Source organism: Amblyomma americanum, chromosome 7, assembly GCF_052857255.1.
Source record: "Amblyomma americanum isolate KBUSLIRL-KWMA chromosome 7, ASM5285725v1, whole genome shotgun sequence".
In the NCBI taxonomy this organism is placed as follows: Eukaryota; Metazoa; Arthropoda; class Arachnida; order Ixodida; family Ixodidae; genus Amblyomma; species Amblyomma americanum.
The window spans coordinates 82,140,830-82,158,180 of NC_135503.1; the positions used below are offsets into that span (position 1 = coordinate 82,140,830).

The 17,351-nt window shown below is 50.1% G+C and overlaps 1 protein-coding gene across 1 annotated transcript; it reads left to right on the forward strand.

Moving 5' to 3' along the window:
* Positions 1 to 1,255: 1,255 nt before the first annotated feature.
* Positions 1,256 to 13,180, forward strand: LOC144097868 (tubulin beta-4 chain-like). Its single transcript, XM_077630479.1, has 7 exons — positions 1,256 to 1,346; positions 1,943 to 2,051; positions 7,489 to 7,599; positions 9,296 to 9,540; positions 9,683 to 9,882; positions 10,414 to 10,850; positions 13,005 to 13,180. Exons 1-7 carry the CDS (start codon positions 1,290 to 1,292, stop codon positions 13,178 to 13,180), a joined length of 1,335 nt encoding a protein of 444 aa, XP_077486605.1. The 5' UTR covers positions 1,256 to 1,289.
* The last annotated feature ends 4,171 nt before the right edge of the window (positions 13,181 to 17,351 follow it).

Sequence of the window (17,351 nt, forward strand, 5' to 3'; positions counted from 1 at the left end):
AATTTACCAGCTCCAATATAGCATTTTGGGATTCGTCGAACAGTATTTTAATCATCGCAGAGGTGACACGGTCAGGACCAGGAGCTGCAGAAGGTAACCGATTTACCACCTGGAATAGCTCAGAAACCGAGACATTAAGGAAATCATCATAGTGATTCCCAAGCAGTTGTGGGCGAGAGAGCGCAGCCGAAAAATGGTCTTCCAAGCCTTTGTCAATTTTTTCTAATGACCTGGCAAGCTCTACTGGAGTCAGCACATTAGAGGGAATGTTGTTAGGCGGTGGCAGCCTGTTCCTTGACCTCAGAAAGCGAAACAAGGCTTGTGTGTTATTAGAATTTTGATAGATGGTCATAATTCTCTTCATCATATTTTTCTTTTGCCCTAGCGACTGTGCGCTTGAAGGTAGCTGCAAGAAACTTATAATCGATCCAATTCCGGGGACATTGATTATGGATAAGTTTCTTCCAGGCTGCCTTGCGCCGCCTATAATCCTTTGAACATTCTGCATTCCACCAAGGGCTCTGAGAAGTGCCTATGCTATCGCACACTGTAAACTCTGATTGCCTCCGTACCCGATCTAAAATAGAGCATAAGCCTAACACCCTGCTCTCCTGAGACAAATTCGGCAAAGAGTGTAGTTCTGAACTGAGTGAACTTTTGAACTTGTTGTAATCGACTAGGGTGCAACTGAATCCGCCGATAGAAGTCATCGTATGTGCCATGTTTTAAGAGAAAAGAAGAAGAGGAGCAGCGTTCTTGCTGCGTTATCTGGGGCGTTTCCATGGCTATACGCTGAGGCCTTGCTCGGGCTAGGCTTCCTGTATGAGCTCTTATGGGTAAAATTAATAGTTCATAATTGCCGCCACCGCTGACTTTAGCGCAAGTAATTTTGACAAGAACGAAAAAGAAAAGGAAGAAAAGGAATGTCTACCGCACGGTGTCCTTCCGCGTTTGCGGTTTGAAAGCACATCTAATCACACGTTCTTCAGAATGCTTTCCGAAAGAAGAAATAGTTCCTCTTCCATTTCACATACCTTTTCTTTTTCGTTAGCTACGTCAAAGAAAATTTCATATCCAAGTTTCGCAACATCGTTAAACTCCGATGAAAAGAGCTGAAGTGTTTTTTTTTTCCTTCAGTAGCAACAAAATTTCAACTTCACCGAATGCGAACAAAGATGAGGAAGAAGTGCGGCGGCGCGCGCCTATAAATATTCCAGCTCCTCCTCGCAGGCCTCACTCTGCGTTCGGTGAGCTTGCGTTTGCGTGTGGCGTGTTATCCCTTCTACAAAATGAGGGAGATCGTCCACGTCCAAGCGGGCCAATGCGGGAACCAAATCGGCGCCAAAGTAAGTGACCGCTTTACGATGCATAATATTTGATGGCACATTGCTTTCCCGCTGCCCAGGAGTCTTCCACCCTGTGTTTTGTGCTCACGTTTTGCGTGGTGTACGTGGCAGCATTTTCGAGAATATGGTTGCAGGCTACGCGCTTACGTAAGTAGTGAGCTTTGTGCAAGTGTTGATTGTGGACAGTCGCAGTTCTCCTCTCCATAGTCGCGGCTTCTTCGAGCGAGAATGTTAGGCCCAACCGCACAACTGGCCTTCGGGGCTTGGCCGCCGTTTCCTATACTTTTGTTTTAAGCCTGCTTGCACAGTCTCAGAGTTACGATAGGAGAATTCTACAAGCTTCCGGTTGAGTTTTTCGCTGTACCACTAAAGCTGTGGCAATATTCCGAGAGCGGCGAGCTTCCTAGCTGGTTCGTCCGAGCTGGTTGAGCTAGCGTTCCCTCCTTGACTGCGGCACCCGGCAGCAGCCATGTTATGTCTGAAACGTGTTTTCGCACCATATCGTGTTTTGCATGAATTCTGGGCGCTAAGTGGTTTGGGGGTCATGGCTGTTTGATGTGACCTCACGCCAGTTATGAAACATTTTCTGCTCGCAGTTTTGGGAAGTCATATCGGACGAGCATGGAATTGATCCTTCTGGCGCCTATCATGGAGACTCTGACGTTCAGATAGAGCGTATAAATGTCTATTACAACGAAGCGTCTGGTAAGTATCTGTCTGCATTTCGGCTGATACTTTCAGTGTAGAGTTGTCGCGTCTTTGAATGTCCTACTGCTTTTTCAAGCTGCTAAGACCCCGAACTAGGCTTGCTGATTTTGAATGAGCGCAGTGCGTAGATAGCCCTCTTGTGAGATGCAAGACTGTATAAGACGCTCCAGCTCCTCCTCAAGGTATGACGTGGTAATTTAAATAGCTCAATGCCCTTATAGGCGTAATTAGGCATTCTCTACATTCATAGATCCGTGGGTGCAGTGGTGTAGCGGTAAAGCGATGCGCTACCTGCCCTGCGATAGCAGGCGCTCACAATGCGGTTTCTTGCTAGTGATGACGCCACAGGGCCACGTCACAACGTCAGCACCGACGATGACGCCGGCTTTTCTGCAACAGGAGAACCTTAACGCCATCACATTAAAATACTGGAGGCATGTGCACCGTGATAGAGAATTAAATTCAAAAACCTCCCTTGTCCGCCCAGCTGACAGAAAAAGGGCACCACGTGACGCTTACGGAACAGAGAATGTCGTCGGTCGATCACGGTGTTCACAGGTGAAGCTGTTCAATGGCGTCTGGTCGTTTGCAGTAGGTGACCGCGTTCTTTCCAGGCGTCCGCCGTTTTCAATTTTGAAGAAGCGAACTCATAATAGACACCGTGTTCGCTTATTCGGCCCAATGACGCGTGGTCAAATTGCGACCGCGGCAGACGTGTTTCGCAGGAGGCGGAACGATTAAGGCGTCTGTGTTGTCTAATGTCAATGCATGTTAAACGACCTCCAAGCGAACGAAAAATTCGGCACACAAATTACCCGCTGCGGTGGCTCAGTGGTTAACGCGCTGTCTACTGAGCCAGAGTACCCGGGCTCGTACCCGACTGCGGCGGCCTCACAAAAGGCACCCGTGTGCTGTGCGATGTCAATGAACGCTAAAGATCCCCAAGGGGTCGAAATTATTCCGGAGCCCTCCACTACGGCACCACTTTCACTCCCTCATTTCTCCCTTCCCTTACGGCACAGTATGTCCACTGAGATACGCGAGAGAGTTACTGCGTTATTTCATTTCCTCAAAGCCAGTTTTAATGCACCCACGTGACGAACGCAAGACGTGGATGCTGTTTGCAAACTTTATTTCAGGCGATATTTTTTTTCTCGGAGTATGACACCACCCACAAACACGCGCGCATATGACACCACCCGCGCATATGACACCATCCGGAACGCAGTACGACGAATCCTTTAATCATACTTTTGATGCAAAAGTCTTAGAAGGCATGCAGTTCAGATGCATATGTCGTCGATATAGAACAGTTGTATCTTACCGGTAGTCACCTACGAGGCAGAAACGTGGAGGCTAACGAAAAATGTTCAGCTCAAGTTAAGGACAACGCAGCGAGCATTGGAAATATAAATGATTGCTGTAACGTTAAGGGATCAGAGGCGGGAAAGGTCGTTGAGGAAAGAAACGTCGTGGGTTAGTGACCTCCTAGTCGAAATCGAGAAGAAATCGGCGTGGGCACGCAAGAGAAGGCAAGCGTAGCGGGGGGCGGCAGAAAGTTAGGTGGGCGGATGAGATAGTTTGCAGGCATACGGTGGGTGCAGCTGAAAAAGGAACGGTTTAATTTTGAGACATGGGAGAGGTCTTGGCATTGCAGTGGGCCTAGTCAAGCTGCTGATGATGATGTCGTTGGTTGGAAGCCCCTGTCGCAAGCTTGCCTGCGGCTTGAATTACATGTGTAAGTTATATGCAACTAGAAATGATATGACGACAAACGGTTGCGTCACAACTTTGCTACGAATGTCGGGAAAACTGGCACCACATGTAGGTTGGCCAGAGGCGAGTATATATAGTAGAATGACATGTACATACATCAGTGTGTGAAGTGGTGATGTTCGATTTGCTTTCTGCGTTACACGGCCTCTGGATGATGCCATTCTTTTTGCTCGCCATCGCTCCAATATCCTGTAGTGGTAATCTCAAGCGCGCGCGCGCACACACGCTCGCACGCACTCACACACACACGCACGCACCCGCGCGTGTAATACAAGCACTGCGCCATTTACTTCCTCAAAAATCAGTTTTGAAGCTTTAGAGCACGCCGCAATGAACGCCGACTTTGGCATTCGTTGCGTTTAATAGTATCCTTCGGAGCCACTTGTGATTATTTGCGGCCTCTATGGGGAACATGTGCTTTCCAACTTCTGCAGCGACTGTTCAACTGTGGAACCAAAAAGTGGCTCCGAGAGCTGTTGGGTCGGAGCAAAACCGAGACCAATTTTTGAAGCGAAAAGCAGTACGCCAGCTTTTCGAGCCGTCATCGGGGCCTCAAGTTAGACTTCGAATATAGCTACAGGTCACGGTTGCCGCAAGTTTCACCTTCAATGTAGGTAGAGGTCAAACAATGAGCATAACTGGTGGTAGTGAGGTTCGACACATGACGTCAGCAACACCAGCGACACCACCGTCTCGACTTTGACCTTTGATTTTGACCTAGATCTTGACCTCCAGTCAAGCGTCTGCCGGCATCGCATGCGCAGGTCACGAAAGCGGTTTCTCCATAAAAAGGCGGTGCACTTTGACGCGTTCAGCGGTACCCCAGATGGGATTGATGCCACGCCAGCCGTGGAGACCGACACCCGAACCGCGCCGTAAGGAAAGTAAAGTGAAATGAAAGTTGGTTTTAAGGAAAGTAAATTACGCATGTTTCGCATATCTCGCTGGACACCCGAACCGCGCTGTAAGCGAAGGAAAATGAAAGTTTGAAACCGCCAGTCGCTGGACCGTAAACGTAGCCAGGGAGATGCAGCTTTTCGGTTCCGACCACGGTTAACATGAGCTAAATCACCAGCAATATTTTTAAGCAAAAGCTTCATACGCGAGGTAAAACAGATTTCGCAGTGCGTTGCCGGTTGACCTTCAAGTCAGCGAGAGGTCAAATGTGACTGCAGGCCTTACCATATGTGGTCCACAATGGTGTCGCACCACTTGATCTTTGACCTTTCGATTCACCCGTAGAGGGCGGTAGAATGGGCCGCAGCGTTCATTGGGTGACCAACCTCTCGCGATGAACCATTAAGTGCCACCTGCCATGGTGGCAGGCTGGGTGCGCTGCCTATCCAGTGTGCGGAACACACTCAACGTTTTGCAGACGCCGTGTTGCGTCTACTTGACCGATACACCATAGCTCGCTCTCTCTAATTAGGTTTAGCAGTAGTTAAACCGCAGCTATTTTTTTTCGATTAGGGTTGCGCGGCCGATTGATGGCGTAATTCGTTTTGGGGCTCCTTAAAGTGGCCCCACGAAGCAGATGCCCTCTGTGTCTTTGGTAGAGACCGGGGGCTCGAAATGCGGTCGGACATGTGGCGTCGTGAGAGCACTGCAACGTTCGCTTCTCATAGGCGCCCTATGTTCTTCCGCTCACCAGCCTCTATGTGTTAACTGCCTTATGATCCGCAAGGAAATCTGCGCAGCTTCCCAGATATGTTTTCGTATGTTAACTGCTTTCACTTGAGTCTTTTACAGCGATAGTTGTCAAATTATCGTCGAAATATTACCGTTGTACGGCGTCACACTCTATTCAGAGCGAAGGCATGAGCATCCTTCCTAGGACGTAGCCAGTATGCGCGCGTCTGTTTGGGGTTTGCAAACACTGAAAATTAAGGAAAGTTTAGGGAGCAGTCTTACGGGGACTGAACACTTGAATCCCATCGCGGAGGGAGGGATTAAAGAATGTATGAAATGGGCTGCGATTTAAAAAAAAAAGTCACGTCGCACGCGTAAGCACTGCCATTTTTTGAATCGTGGCGGCGGTATCGTAACTCGCTTTGCGTGGTCCCTGTAGTGCATGCATTAAGTCCACCGTTGTGGACTGCTCGCGCCCTGCATTGCAGCTGTAGTAATCATGTTTTAGTGTACAGCGCAACGCGGAGTAGTACATAATTGTGAGTTGCTGCGTCCAACCAGCTGGTGTCGGCGTACGCCTGACATGATGCAGACAGGAGTTATGATTTTCACTTCTGACGCTGCTTGACACCGATATGTTTACGTGTGGAGGAAGGAAACAATAATGCGGTTATGGTGAAAGGAACGGTGCAGTACGCCATACGGGAAGGTACGAAGGATGAAGTGCAAGATGAAAAAAATTAGCCGCGGTTTAACTATACAGCTGAACCTCGTTAGAGAGCGAAAGCTGTGGCGTATCAAGCAACTAGAGGCGGCTTGGCGCCTGCAACGGTTAGTGCCTTCCGCACACTGGGTACGCGGCGTGCCCACCCTGGCAGGCGTCAATGGTGGATAGCGAGAGTTTGCTAACCCAACGAACGCATGCCTCGTGTCTGCTGCAACGTTGTCAGCGCTAACGAATGCAGCCCACCTCTCTCTCGCCACCGCCACGTATAGTACCTCAAAGCGAGAAGGAGGCGTCCACTGGCCCAGGGAGCCAGTTAGGCGCACTTCCTTTCCTCAAAATCATCGAAGTCCAGAACGTTGTCAACGCCAAGGCTAATGAACGCAATGAGCGCCGACGGTCTATAGCTCAGTGCCGTGTTTCTGCCACAGCGTTGTCGATGCAAACGCACGCAGCGCACAACCCTCAGTATAGCGTCACGTAGCTTAAAGCGTCCACTCTTCATAAGTTTCGGCGCAGCTCCGGAGCGGCTGAATGTCTCCGAAGGACCAAGCGCCGGAGTCTACGAAACTCGCAGAACATGACGTAATGAAGTTTTCGCTTTAAAAGAGAAAGTGGTGCCGCACTGAAGCACCGCCGCGGTGGCTCAGTGGTTAGGACGCTCGACAACTGACCCGGAGTTCCCGGGTTCGAGCCCGACCGCGGCGGCTGCGTTTTTATGGAGGAAAACGCTAAGGCGCCCGTGTGCTGTGCGATGTCAGTGCACGTTAAAGATCCCCAGGTGGTCGAAATTATTCCGGAGCCCTCCACTACGGGACCTCATTCTTCCTTTTCTCTTTCACTTCCTCCTTTATCCCTTCTCTTACGGCGCGGTTCAGGTGTCCAACGATATATGAGACAGATACTGCGCCATTTCCATTCCCCCCACCCCCCAAAAAAAACACAATTATACCGTATTGGAAAGCTCCGGGTTAGATTCACCACAATGGGAGTCTTTTAGGTGCAGTCGTTTGCAGTCATAACAGACACGAAAAGACAAGAAGCTACTGAGCGAGCAAAAAAAAAATGGCAGCCTATCATGCGACGAGATGCGACGCATAGATTACATTGATCGCTTTCCCGTGTCGTATTTGAGTTTGGGTTCGCCGTCGCTTTCGCGTTCCGTTGCCACGTATTCTTCGAGGGGAAGAATTCTCCTGTCTGTAGCATTCCTTATAAGAGCACCCGCCAGGAGATTAAGGTATCAGTAATAAGCGTAGGCGTCTTTTCTTGCACTGTGTGTGACTGAGTTTCCTTTTCATTCAGGAGGTAATTATGTGCCTCGGGCCATCCTGGTTGACCTGGAACCGGGAACCATGGACTCTGTGCGCTCGGGACCCTTTGGGCAGCTCTTCCGTCCGGACAACTTTGTGTTCGGTAAGCGGCTGCTCCTCGTTGTCCGAAGGAACTTGTGCGCTTTTGCGTTTTTCATTCTTGAACGCGGAAAACTAGCGGGACTAAAGCGCGCACTCAATTGAGCGCATTGTCCACTGCCTTGTTTGAGCCGTTTCAGTCGCTGCGTAACGTCAGTGTCAAATCAAACTAAACAGAATAACTGAAGCGCCAACACAAGAAAACAGAATAGGGGCTGGAGAATTCAGGTCATGTACATTAAACATTGCACCGAGCGGTCTTCGAGCCGTCCACGAATATACGAAATGCGCTAAAGGCTGTGGGGTTAAGGTATTTGGACTGTTGAGGTCTAACAACTCGCGGAGAGGCACTGGATATTTTTTTTATAATGATTAAGCAAGTATACCGATGGACTACGTGTTTAGCGCATATGACGGTGATTGGCCCGTTTTTGCATGCTTAAAAATGCAGGCCTACCCATCCGCCTGTTTACTGTGGAAGTTTACTCATTTCCACTCCCTGGTTCCAGGAGTTTAGGCAGTTTTCAAGAAGTGCAAAGAGAGACCTCTTTTATTCCTCAGATGACATTCATGGATACGCAGTTGTGTCAGCTGGAAATCTGAGACACTGACCAGCTTCCGTGGATATCAGTTAACCACGTGGGTGAAAAGTTCATTGACCCTCGCTTGATTGTCTATCGCGTGGGTCAACGAACTCGCGTCGCCCTTTTCGTCTTTCTCTGTCTAAAAAAACAAAACAAACGAAGATGCGTGTATTGGAGGGTGTTATTTTTTTCGCTCTTCTTGTTTAATGTTTTGTTTGCGTTTTTCCTGTATTCAGGAGCTTACGTATATTTGTACCTTTCTATAAAGCGCGTTCCCCTGTTCGTTCGAACTACAGTCCGCGCTCATTAGTGCGCACCTCTTTGTGAGCTAAATTGTCACCTTGAATTTTCTTGATGTTTTCCTACTTGCAGTACGTCAGCTCTATCCTCAGTGTCCGTAACGTCCATTGCCTCAAATGTTTAATAGCTACGCCTATATACGGCCCTATATACTGCCATAGCCGATAACCACTAAGTTTCCCTGGTAGCCGTGAGACTGTTAATGAGGTTCACCATTAATACAAGAGAGGATGCTGCCAGGCTAGTTGCTGCCTCATGATGTGAAGAAACCGGCACAAAAGCCAGACGAATGACACAAGAAAAGACACATAAGGCATAAGCGTCGGTGACTGTCTTATGTATTTTTTTTGTGTCCTTCGTCTGCTCTTCGCACAGACTTCACATTATGGCCATTAAATTTGCTCTGAGCAGATGTCCTAAGTTCCATTACGTGCTCTGAATAGCCGTGACGGGGAACAGAAGGGTGCATGTGTCATCACTTCAGGGACATTTAAAATATTTCCATTCATTCGTCTCACTATTTAATCATTTGATTGCTTCACAAGGCACACTGCAAGTAAGGTTAACTCTGGATCTAAGGTTAACATTAACCTACTAAGTGTGCTGGGGCCCGAGAAAGACTCCTGTTGCCGGGAGGCAGCAAAAGCAGCTTTAATTAGAGCGTTTTATCTGCAGAAAGTTAGTCAGTAAACTCCTTTCTGGCGCCTATGTGACTCCTGTCAGCAGTACGTTTAGTTTTCGCACACATCTGAGCGTTGATTCGCCGTCTGAATCATTTCGTCAAAAGTATACGCCTTTCGCTATCTGCCCTTTCAGGACAGAGTGGTGCTGGCAACAACTGGGCCAAGGGCCACTACACGGAGGGCGCCGAACTGGTGGACTCGGTGCTCGACGTCGTCCGCAAGGAAGCCGAAGACTGCGATTGCTTGCAGGGTTTCCAGCTCACACATTCCCTGGGCGGCGGCACTGGATCTGGCATGGGAACACTGCTGATCTCGAAGATCCGGGAAGAGTACCCCGATCGCATAATCAACACATTTAGCATTGTTCCCTCCCCCAAGGTTTGTAACTATAATCAGTTCTGAAGTCTGATGTCCTTGTTGTACATTGGTGACATTTTTGCTTTTCTTTAAGCTGACTTCACTGGCTTCCAGTGATGCCTCGCGTGTGTGGTTCTGATTGTCTTTGTGGAATTTTCTGTAGGTTTCGGACACCGTCGTCGAGCCTTACAATGCCACCCTCTCAGTGCACCAGCTTGTGGAAAACACGGACGAAACCTTCTGCATCGACAACGAGGCGCTCTATGACATCTGCTTCCGAACGCTTAGGCTCACAACCCCAACCTATGGAGACCTCAACCACCTGGTTTCTGCGACAATGTCGGGTGTCACTACATGTCTCAGGTGGGTGACTGACTTGCGTCTGTACTTTTGCAGCAAGACTGGTATGCAAATGAAACCAGAGTCCGAAATGCGATTTAAAACTTTCATATCTGCTCACAGCACAGGGATTTTCGATGGGAACATCCCGACAGTTCGGGCAGGTGTGCATTAGCGCATGACACTTACTTGGTGAAGGGCGGCAGGACAAGCAGGCAGCAAACTAGCCCGAGAAAGCCGACAATCGAGCGCGCTCAAAAACTCTGCTGATGACAGCAACGTGCACGTTCCAGACGGCCGATAAAGACGCTAGTCTGTTGGCGACGCAGGATTTAAACGCTACTCTGTGCTTCTTCGTGAAAAGTCCGAAAGCAGTTCAACCATGCTTGAAGTTAAGCGTACTTCGATGCGTGAATCTCCTGCTCGTGATCGTGACCTTTCAGCCTCGTATAATTGCAGTTGCCATGAAGGAATGGCACCAGCGTATGCATGAACTATTGGCCTTTCTCGCGAATTGGAATCCACATTCACGAAGGCTCTTCACTTGTCTTTCAGGTTTCCAGGACAGCTGAACGCCGATCTTCGCAAACTGGCCGTGAACATGGTGCCCTTCCCGCGCCTCCACTTCTTCATGCCCGGCTTCGCTCCACTCACCTCCCGCGGAAGCCAGCTGTACCGGGCTCTGACGGTGCCGGAACTGACGCAACAGATGTTCGATGCCAAAAACATGATGGCTGCTTGCGACCCCCGCCACGGCCGTTACCTGACGGTCGCTGCTGTGTTCAGGGGCCGAATGAGTATGCGCGAAGTGGATGAACAGATGCTCAACGTCCAAAACAAGAACTCGGGCCAGTTCGTCGAGTGGATCCCGAACAACGTAAAGACTGCCGTGTGCGACATCCCACCTCGCGGCCTCAAGATGTCTGCTACCTTCATTGCTAACAGCACAGCCATTCAGGAGTTGTTCAAGCGGATCTCTGAGCAGTTCACTGGTAAGTACTGCTTGATCTAGAACTGCCTATTTGACCATGTGCAGGGCAGCTGGAAGCATGTGTCCCCCTTGCTTCATGTGTTGCAAAACGGGAAACGGTGCCCCTCCGTAGAACATTTTTCCGTGGTGAATACTACAGAACTATCTCACAAATCGTTTAGCATGTTTTAGTGTGCTATGTTCGATACCACAAAGCGGAAAATTCCCATCAACGGAAACTCCAGCCCATGGCGTCGACCAATTCTTCCTCTTTGCCGATTCTGCCCCTCTCCCTCTTGACCGATTCCCTTGGTAGGCTGGCGTGAAATATCAGGGGGTGGCCGATAAATGGGGAATAGCCATTGATTAATCAGATTAACCACGGCGTCATGTACATACATCGACGACATTGGCTGGAGGTCCTTCATTGGGAGCCATTTGCAGCTTCGTTCTTGAGTTGTATCCGACTATAGCACTAGATGCCTAGCTGGCGAAAAAAAACGCCGTCTGCGGATGAAGCGTCCGCCTGCCAGCTGCCACGGTTGGTGGGTGGCAGTGTAGACAGATTGAAATCACCCTCAGCACTTTGAGCGAGGAGGGAGCTGCTATTGGGAGAGGGAAGACAAAATGAAGGTGTCAGGTGACAGGTTGCTGGTGGCAAAGTGGACAGAGGGAAATCCCCCTTTTCTTTCCGTGCGCTAACACTAGCGCTCTTTGTGTCGTCTACATTCATACCCGCCCTTATTCGTGCTGTTGTTTCATAATGGCCCGATACGAACTCGCCCAACTCGCTCTTCTACTAGCACTGGTTTGGTCACTAGCGAGAAAGTCATGTGTCGTGATGAAGCGTGGTGGTGTCCTGGTGAAGGAGACACCGGTTTCGTGGCAGCTGCACTCACGCGGAAGGGACAGAACCCATGCATACCACCTGCACTCTAGTGAAGAGTAGGCAAACCGGTTTCGCAGCCAACAGGAAAGGCTGAAAGGCGTCGCGCCAGCATGCCGCTAACAATGTGTGTAAAACCTTCATAGGTAACCTATGTGAAGGGTTCATACACTTACAGCTAGCTTACCTATGCCGCATTTAGTTTAACGAGGTAAATCAGGGGATGTTTTTTTACATATCCCTAATAGGCCTGCTTTTATCAGCGCAGGTCTACAGTCGATGACGCCGTTTAGCGGTGAAAAATGAGGACTGGTTGAGCTTTTGCCGCGGCTAAAGAAAAAGGGTTAACTTAAAATGAGGACAACCCAGAGGCATATATGGAATGCAAAGTGATAGATGTAACGTTAAGAGACAGGAAGGGAGCAGAGCGGTTCAAGGAACACATGCGGGTTGATTAAATCATTAAATCCTAGTCGAAATCGAAATGTGCTTGGGCATGGCACATAATGCGAAGGCAAGGCGGTAGTTAATGGTAACTGACTGGATTCAAAGAGAAGGCAAGCGTACCGGGAGGCAAAAGAAAGTTAATGAGCGGATGACATTACGAAGTTAACTGGGGGTAAGGGGGTCACGGATTGCGCAGGATAAGCTTAATTTGAGAGATATGAAGAAGGCCTTTGTCCTGCAGTGGGCGTAGTCAGGCTGACCGTGATGAGCTTTCGAGCCTTCTTGATCCATAAACTGCCTTACAGAATTTCCTGAAGCGATTCCCAATTATATACAAGCAGTGTTACAAGATTGGCAGACTGAGCGAATACGTACTACAAGTGAGGGTTTTTTTTACGAAGTCATTAGTACAACTGTGTTCTCTTTTTTTGTGCAAAACTGGTGGTCGAAGTTGCTTAAAAATCATGTAATTCAATTCCATGTGCCATAATAAGTGCTATTTTATCAATTGTTTGCACATGAAGCCTGAGCTACGGCTTACAAAGGGTTAAAAAGCGTGCCTTCACTTCCTGAACAGCGTATGGTAAGCTGTACACTCGTAGGCAAAATATTTACGGGATGCGGATTTGTGGAAATTAATTTATTTTATCGTCATCACTGAATCGCTAGCCAGTCAGCTTATACTTGTTCCAGAGGATGAAGGACACATGTCCTCTCACTGTTCAGTGCTTTTCTCTGACCTCTTATGCTTGTTTTTTTTCGGCTACCCGAATCCCTCACACTTCTGTTTATGACGGTACTTGTGAGCAACGTTTTGTGATGACGTTATTTACATTTTCGCAGCCATGTTCCGTCGCAAGGCGTTTTTGCACTGGTATACCGGGGAGGGCATGGACGAAATGGAGTTCACCGAGGCAGAGTCCAACATGAACGACCTGATTTCAGAGTACCAGCAGTACCAGGAGGCCACGGTTGACGACGAGGGAGAGTTCGACGCGACACTGGCAGAGGCCTTGTGATTGAAACATCCCTTTTTCTTTGCTTTCACTTTTCAATAAAGGTGTGTGTTTTCTGTGTTGGCCCTCGTACAGCCGCAATCGATATTCCGCTCAGCCTTTCCTCAGGTTGACAGAGGAATGTACTCCTGAGAATCATAATTAAAACAGGCTAGCATCTAGCAAATATTACATTAATCTGCGGTACGGCTCAGCAGGCGTCGCCCAACAATAACGCCTATCTGATCTTGCGCCGTTCACAGCCTCACATTCATCACCAACAAGTGCAACTGTGGACTACATGAGTACCCTTGCATTTCATAATAGAATAACAGCCCTATCACCCGAGCAAGCAACAAAATTGGTGTTCAGGAAAAATTGGTTTGGATTTGGATTGATTGGGCTTCGCGGGGTTTAAAGTTCCAAAGCAACGCAGACTATGAGGGACGCCATAGTGGATGGCTCCTGGAATATCGATCATGGAGGGGGGGGGGGGGGAGTGCACTGGCATCGCACAGTACACAGGCCGTGTACGGCGCTCGCACTGTGGGGAAGTGGCTGATACCTGTCACATGATGTTGACCTGCCGGTCTAACAGAGCCCTTTCGCCATGCCGCCACCTTACCCTAGAGGGCTGGGAGGCGGCCCTGCTTTGGCTGCTCGAACCTCCAGGCCCAGCGGATCTTGGTCCATGGGGCCAGGACGGCTGCTTCTACCAATGGGGTCCCAACTCCAACTGGTATGTAAGGGACTCCAACTGGTATGTAAGGAGGCTTCCCACTAGGGGAAGCCCCCGAATACCTCTTCCTGTATAGGTATTATATATCGAATAATCGGTTTTCACCGCCACCACCATTTGCTTCGGTTTAACTACTGCTGAACTTTGTCAGAGAGCGAAAGCTGTGGTGTACGTACCGGGCTCCTACACGCGGCTTTGAGTCTCCAATATTGAGTGCGTTTCGCACACTGGATAGGCAGCGCGCCCAGCCTGCCACCCTGAGAGGTGGCAGTTAATGGTTGATCACGAGAGGTCGGTCACTCAATGAACGCTGCGGCTTACATATCCCACCCACGCTGACGTCACAACGGCAATTTTCATCGCGTGACATCACGCGATTATCACGCGACTATTCTACCGCCCTCTACCGGTAAATCGAAAGATCAGAGGTGAAGTGGTGCACACCATGGTGGACCACATAGGTAAGGCCTATAGCCACACTTGACCTCTGACTCAATTGAAGGTCAACCGGCAACGCACGGCGAAAACTGCTTTACCTAGAATATTGAAGCTTTCGTTTCAAAAGCATCGCACGCTGTGAGGAGTTCGCTGAGGTGCAAGCCGCTGTTCTCTGCGAGAACTTCGTTGTCCGGACCGGAAACAGGATCCGTCAATGCTGGTGCAAACGTGAACGAACGGATGGCAGCGACGGCTGGTAAAGGCTTCGACGTCCGGGCGGAGATTCGGCTGGTGCTACTAGGCTGCACCGCTCGTAGCCAATGATCACGGTGTCCACGTTTACATCAGTTCACATCACTTCCCGTCAATTTCGTTATCGGAGAGTAAGGAGTTTGAATCAGAGCGGTGGGCAAAAGCTTTTCAATGATCATCTTACAATAAATTCATCTTTAGCCGCCAGACAAGCAGCTTCAAAGCCCCGAAATGCCGAAGTATCGGATTTTGACAAAAGAAAAATGAATAGAATTGGCGCCAGTGTACCTTTTACGCGCGTGGGGGTACAGCCCCATAAGGCTGCCTTGAGCCCTTGGCGCTCGGCCACCTCAGTGGCTCTTGTCACGACCCCTAATTGGACATTCGGCGCCACACAGGCGACATTCGGGTGCATATATCCAGGGTAAATCGGGGCGTATAGGGCAGTGTTAAGAAAGGTGTGGATTTGTAGTTGCCGCCAACCGTCTTTGTGTAGCTTAGTAATTAGGGAGATGTGGGCCGGAGGGTGTCGATATTGCCACACTACTAACTCCACTAGTGGCGCCGTATCGCGGCTAAACTGTGTTACCTGGAAATTGGCAAGCCTTGAGGCTAGATGCATCTTGGGGCTAGATGCTTTGCCTTCATCTCTCGGGCTGCCTGCTGCCTTGCGAGTCCCAACAGCGTCTTGCGAGTATAAGTCAAGCAATTAAATCTGCCCTGCGTACACCAACCGGAGTTCGGCCAACTCAGAGCATTGGCAAGGACCATGACGTCTACTACTGATAGCGAGGCTAGCCAGCATTCCTGGAATACCCGACCATTCCTCCTTCACGCACCTCGGTCGGCCCCATCGTTCCATGGTGAGAGGTTCGAGGATGTCGAGATTGGTTGGCCAGCTTTGACCGTGTGGCGGGCTTCAACGAGTGGGACAGCGAGCGCATATTACGGAACGTTTACTTTGCACTACACGACTCGGCCAACACTTGGCATGAGAAGCACGAAGCTTCCTTCACTAACTGGGAGGTTTTTCGCCGAGAGCTCTTAGCCATGTTTAGCACCAGCGAAACAAAGGAGGACGCTGAAATCGCCGTGCAATCGAGGTCGCAGCAGCCGAACGAGAGCGTCGCCATGTTCATAGAGGACGTGACGCGACTCTTCAATCGCGCTGATCCTTCTATGTCCGAGGCCAAGAAGGTACGCCACTTAATGCGCGGCGTAAAAGAGCAATTGTTTGCCGGACTGGTCAGTGACCCGCAAAGAACTGTGGCCGATTTTGCCAAGGAAGCAACAAGCATGGAGCGTTTTCTGCAGAAACGGGGCGCGCACTTAGGTCGTCAAGCTAGTGTTCCAGCGCTCACCACTGTACGCCTACGTCACTAACAACTGAGGAGCTTCGAGAGCTTGTGAGGAGCCTGGTGCGTGAAGAACTCGAGAAATTTCGCTTCGAAGCTCCACTGGCCATCGTCGAGGCCATACCGAACGTGGTCCGAGCTGAAGCCGGCGAGTTCTTCAGCCGCCACCAGCTCCGCAGCCAGCTCTCTGCGTGATGACATACAGTGAAGCCCTACAAAGCCGTCCTGGGCCAGTGGTGCAAGCCTTTTCCCCCGTCACTCCTGTGTCTTCACATCGGTATCCAATTACAGCTGTACCCGCCGTACAGCAGGATTCCCGGTCCACTATGAGAAAAGCGCGTTTAGCGTACGCCAAACAATAGGCCACTCTGCTGTCACCGCGGGGAAGCCGGCCACATCCTCCGCCACTGCCGCTACCTCAGATTGGGCTTGAGGGGGTTTTCACCTGACGCACTTCGACCACGCTACCGAGAACAGCCGCGGGATATCGAGCAATATCTGTCCGATAACGTGCAGCCATCGACCGCGCAGCGGCGTCAGTCGCGATCGCCATCCCGAAGGCGGTTTTATTCTCCAAGCGGCCCGTCGTCTTCTTGCCAGTTCAGAGGCACGTCCCAACATCGGCAAACTGAAGACGGCGTCCTCCGGGGGTAGGGCTGCCGCTATTCGACCAAGTCAAGAGCCTCCACCAGACGATCCACGGCAACCATCCGACCGCCGACTACTTGACCGTACGACCTCAACGACGGCAAGCTGTCACCGACTGGTTTCGGCCGAAATTGACGATTCACTGCTACTACCCGACCGACGACGACCTCACCCGACGACCTAAATGACAACGACGTGTTGTGACCCACTGGTGTCTACCGATATCCCAGTAACCGCATATAACCGCGTTGTGACCGCACTTGTGGATACCGGCGCTGATTTTTCCGTAATGAGCAGACAGTTAGCCACGGCTCTCAGAAAGGTTTTGACCCCTTGGCCTGGGCCGCAGATCCGCACCGCCAGCCCTCACGTGGTTACGCCGATTGGCGTCTGCACGTCACGAATACAGATCCACTGGTGCTACTTTCCCTGGTTGCTTTGCTGTGCTGCTCGAGTGCTCCAAACACCTGATACTCGGTCTAGAGTTCCTTTGGGAGTACGGTGCCGTCATCAACCTTCAGGAGCTGAAAGTGTCATTTTCCACTCAACCCCCTGTTGACGGCGATCCCGAGCCACGCAGGACTAAGTTGCGCGTCTTTGACGACCACGTATTGATCCCTTCAAGTGCCAGCATGTTTGTTACCGTAGATTGCGATAACATCACTAGTACTCGTGGCATCGTTGAAACCAACATGTCGCTGCTCCTTGGTCGCCAAGTCTGTGTTGCTCGCGGAATTGTTCAACTGGACAATGGCCGAACCGA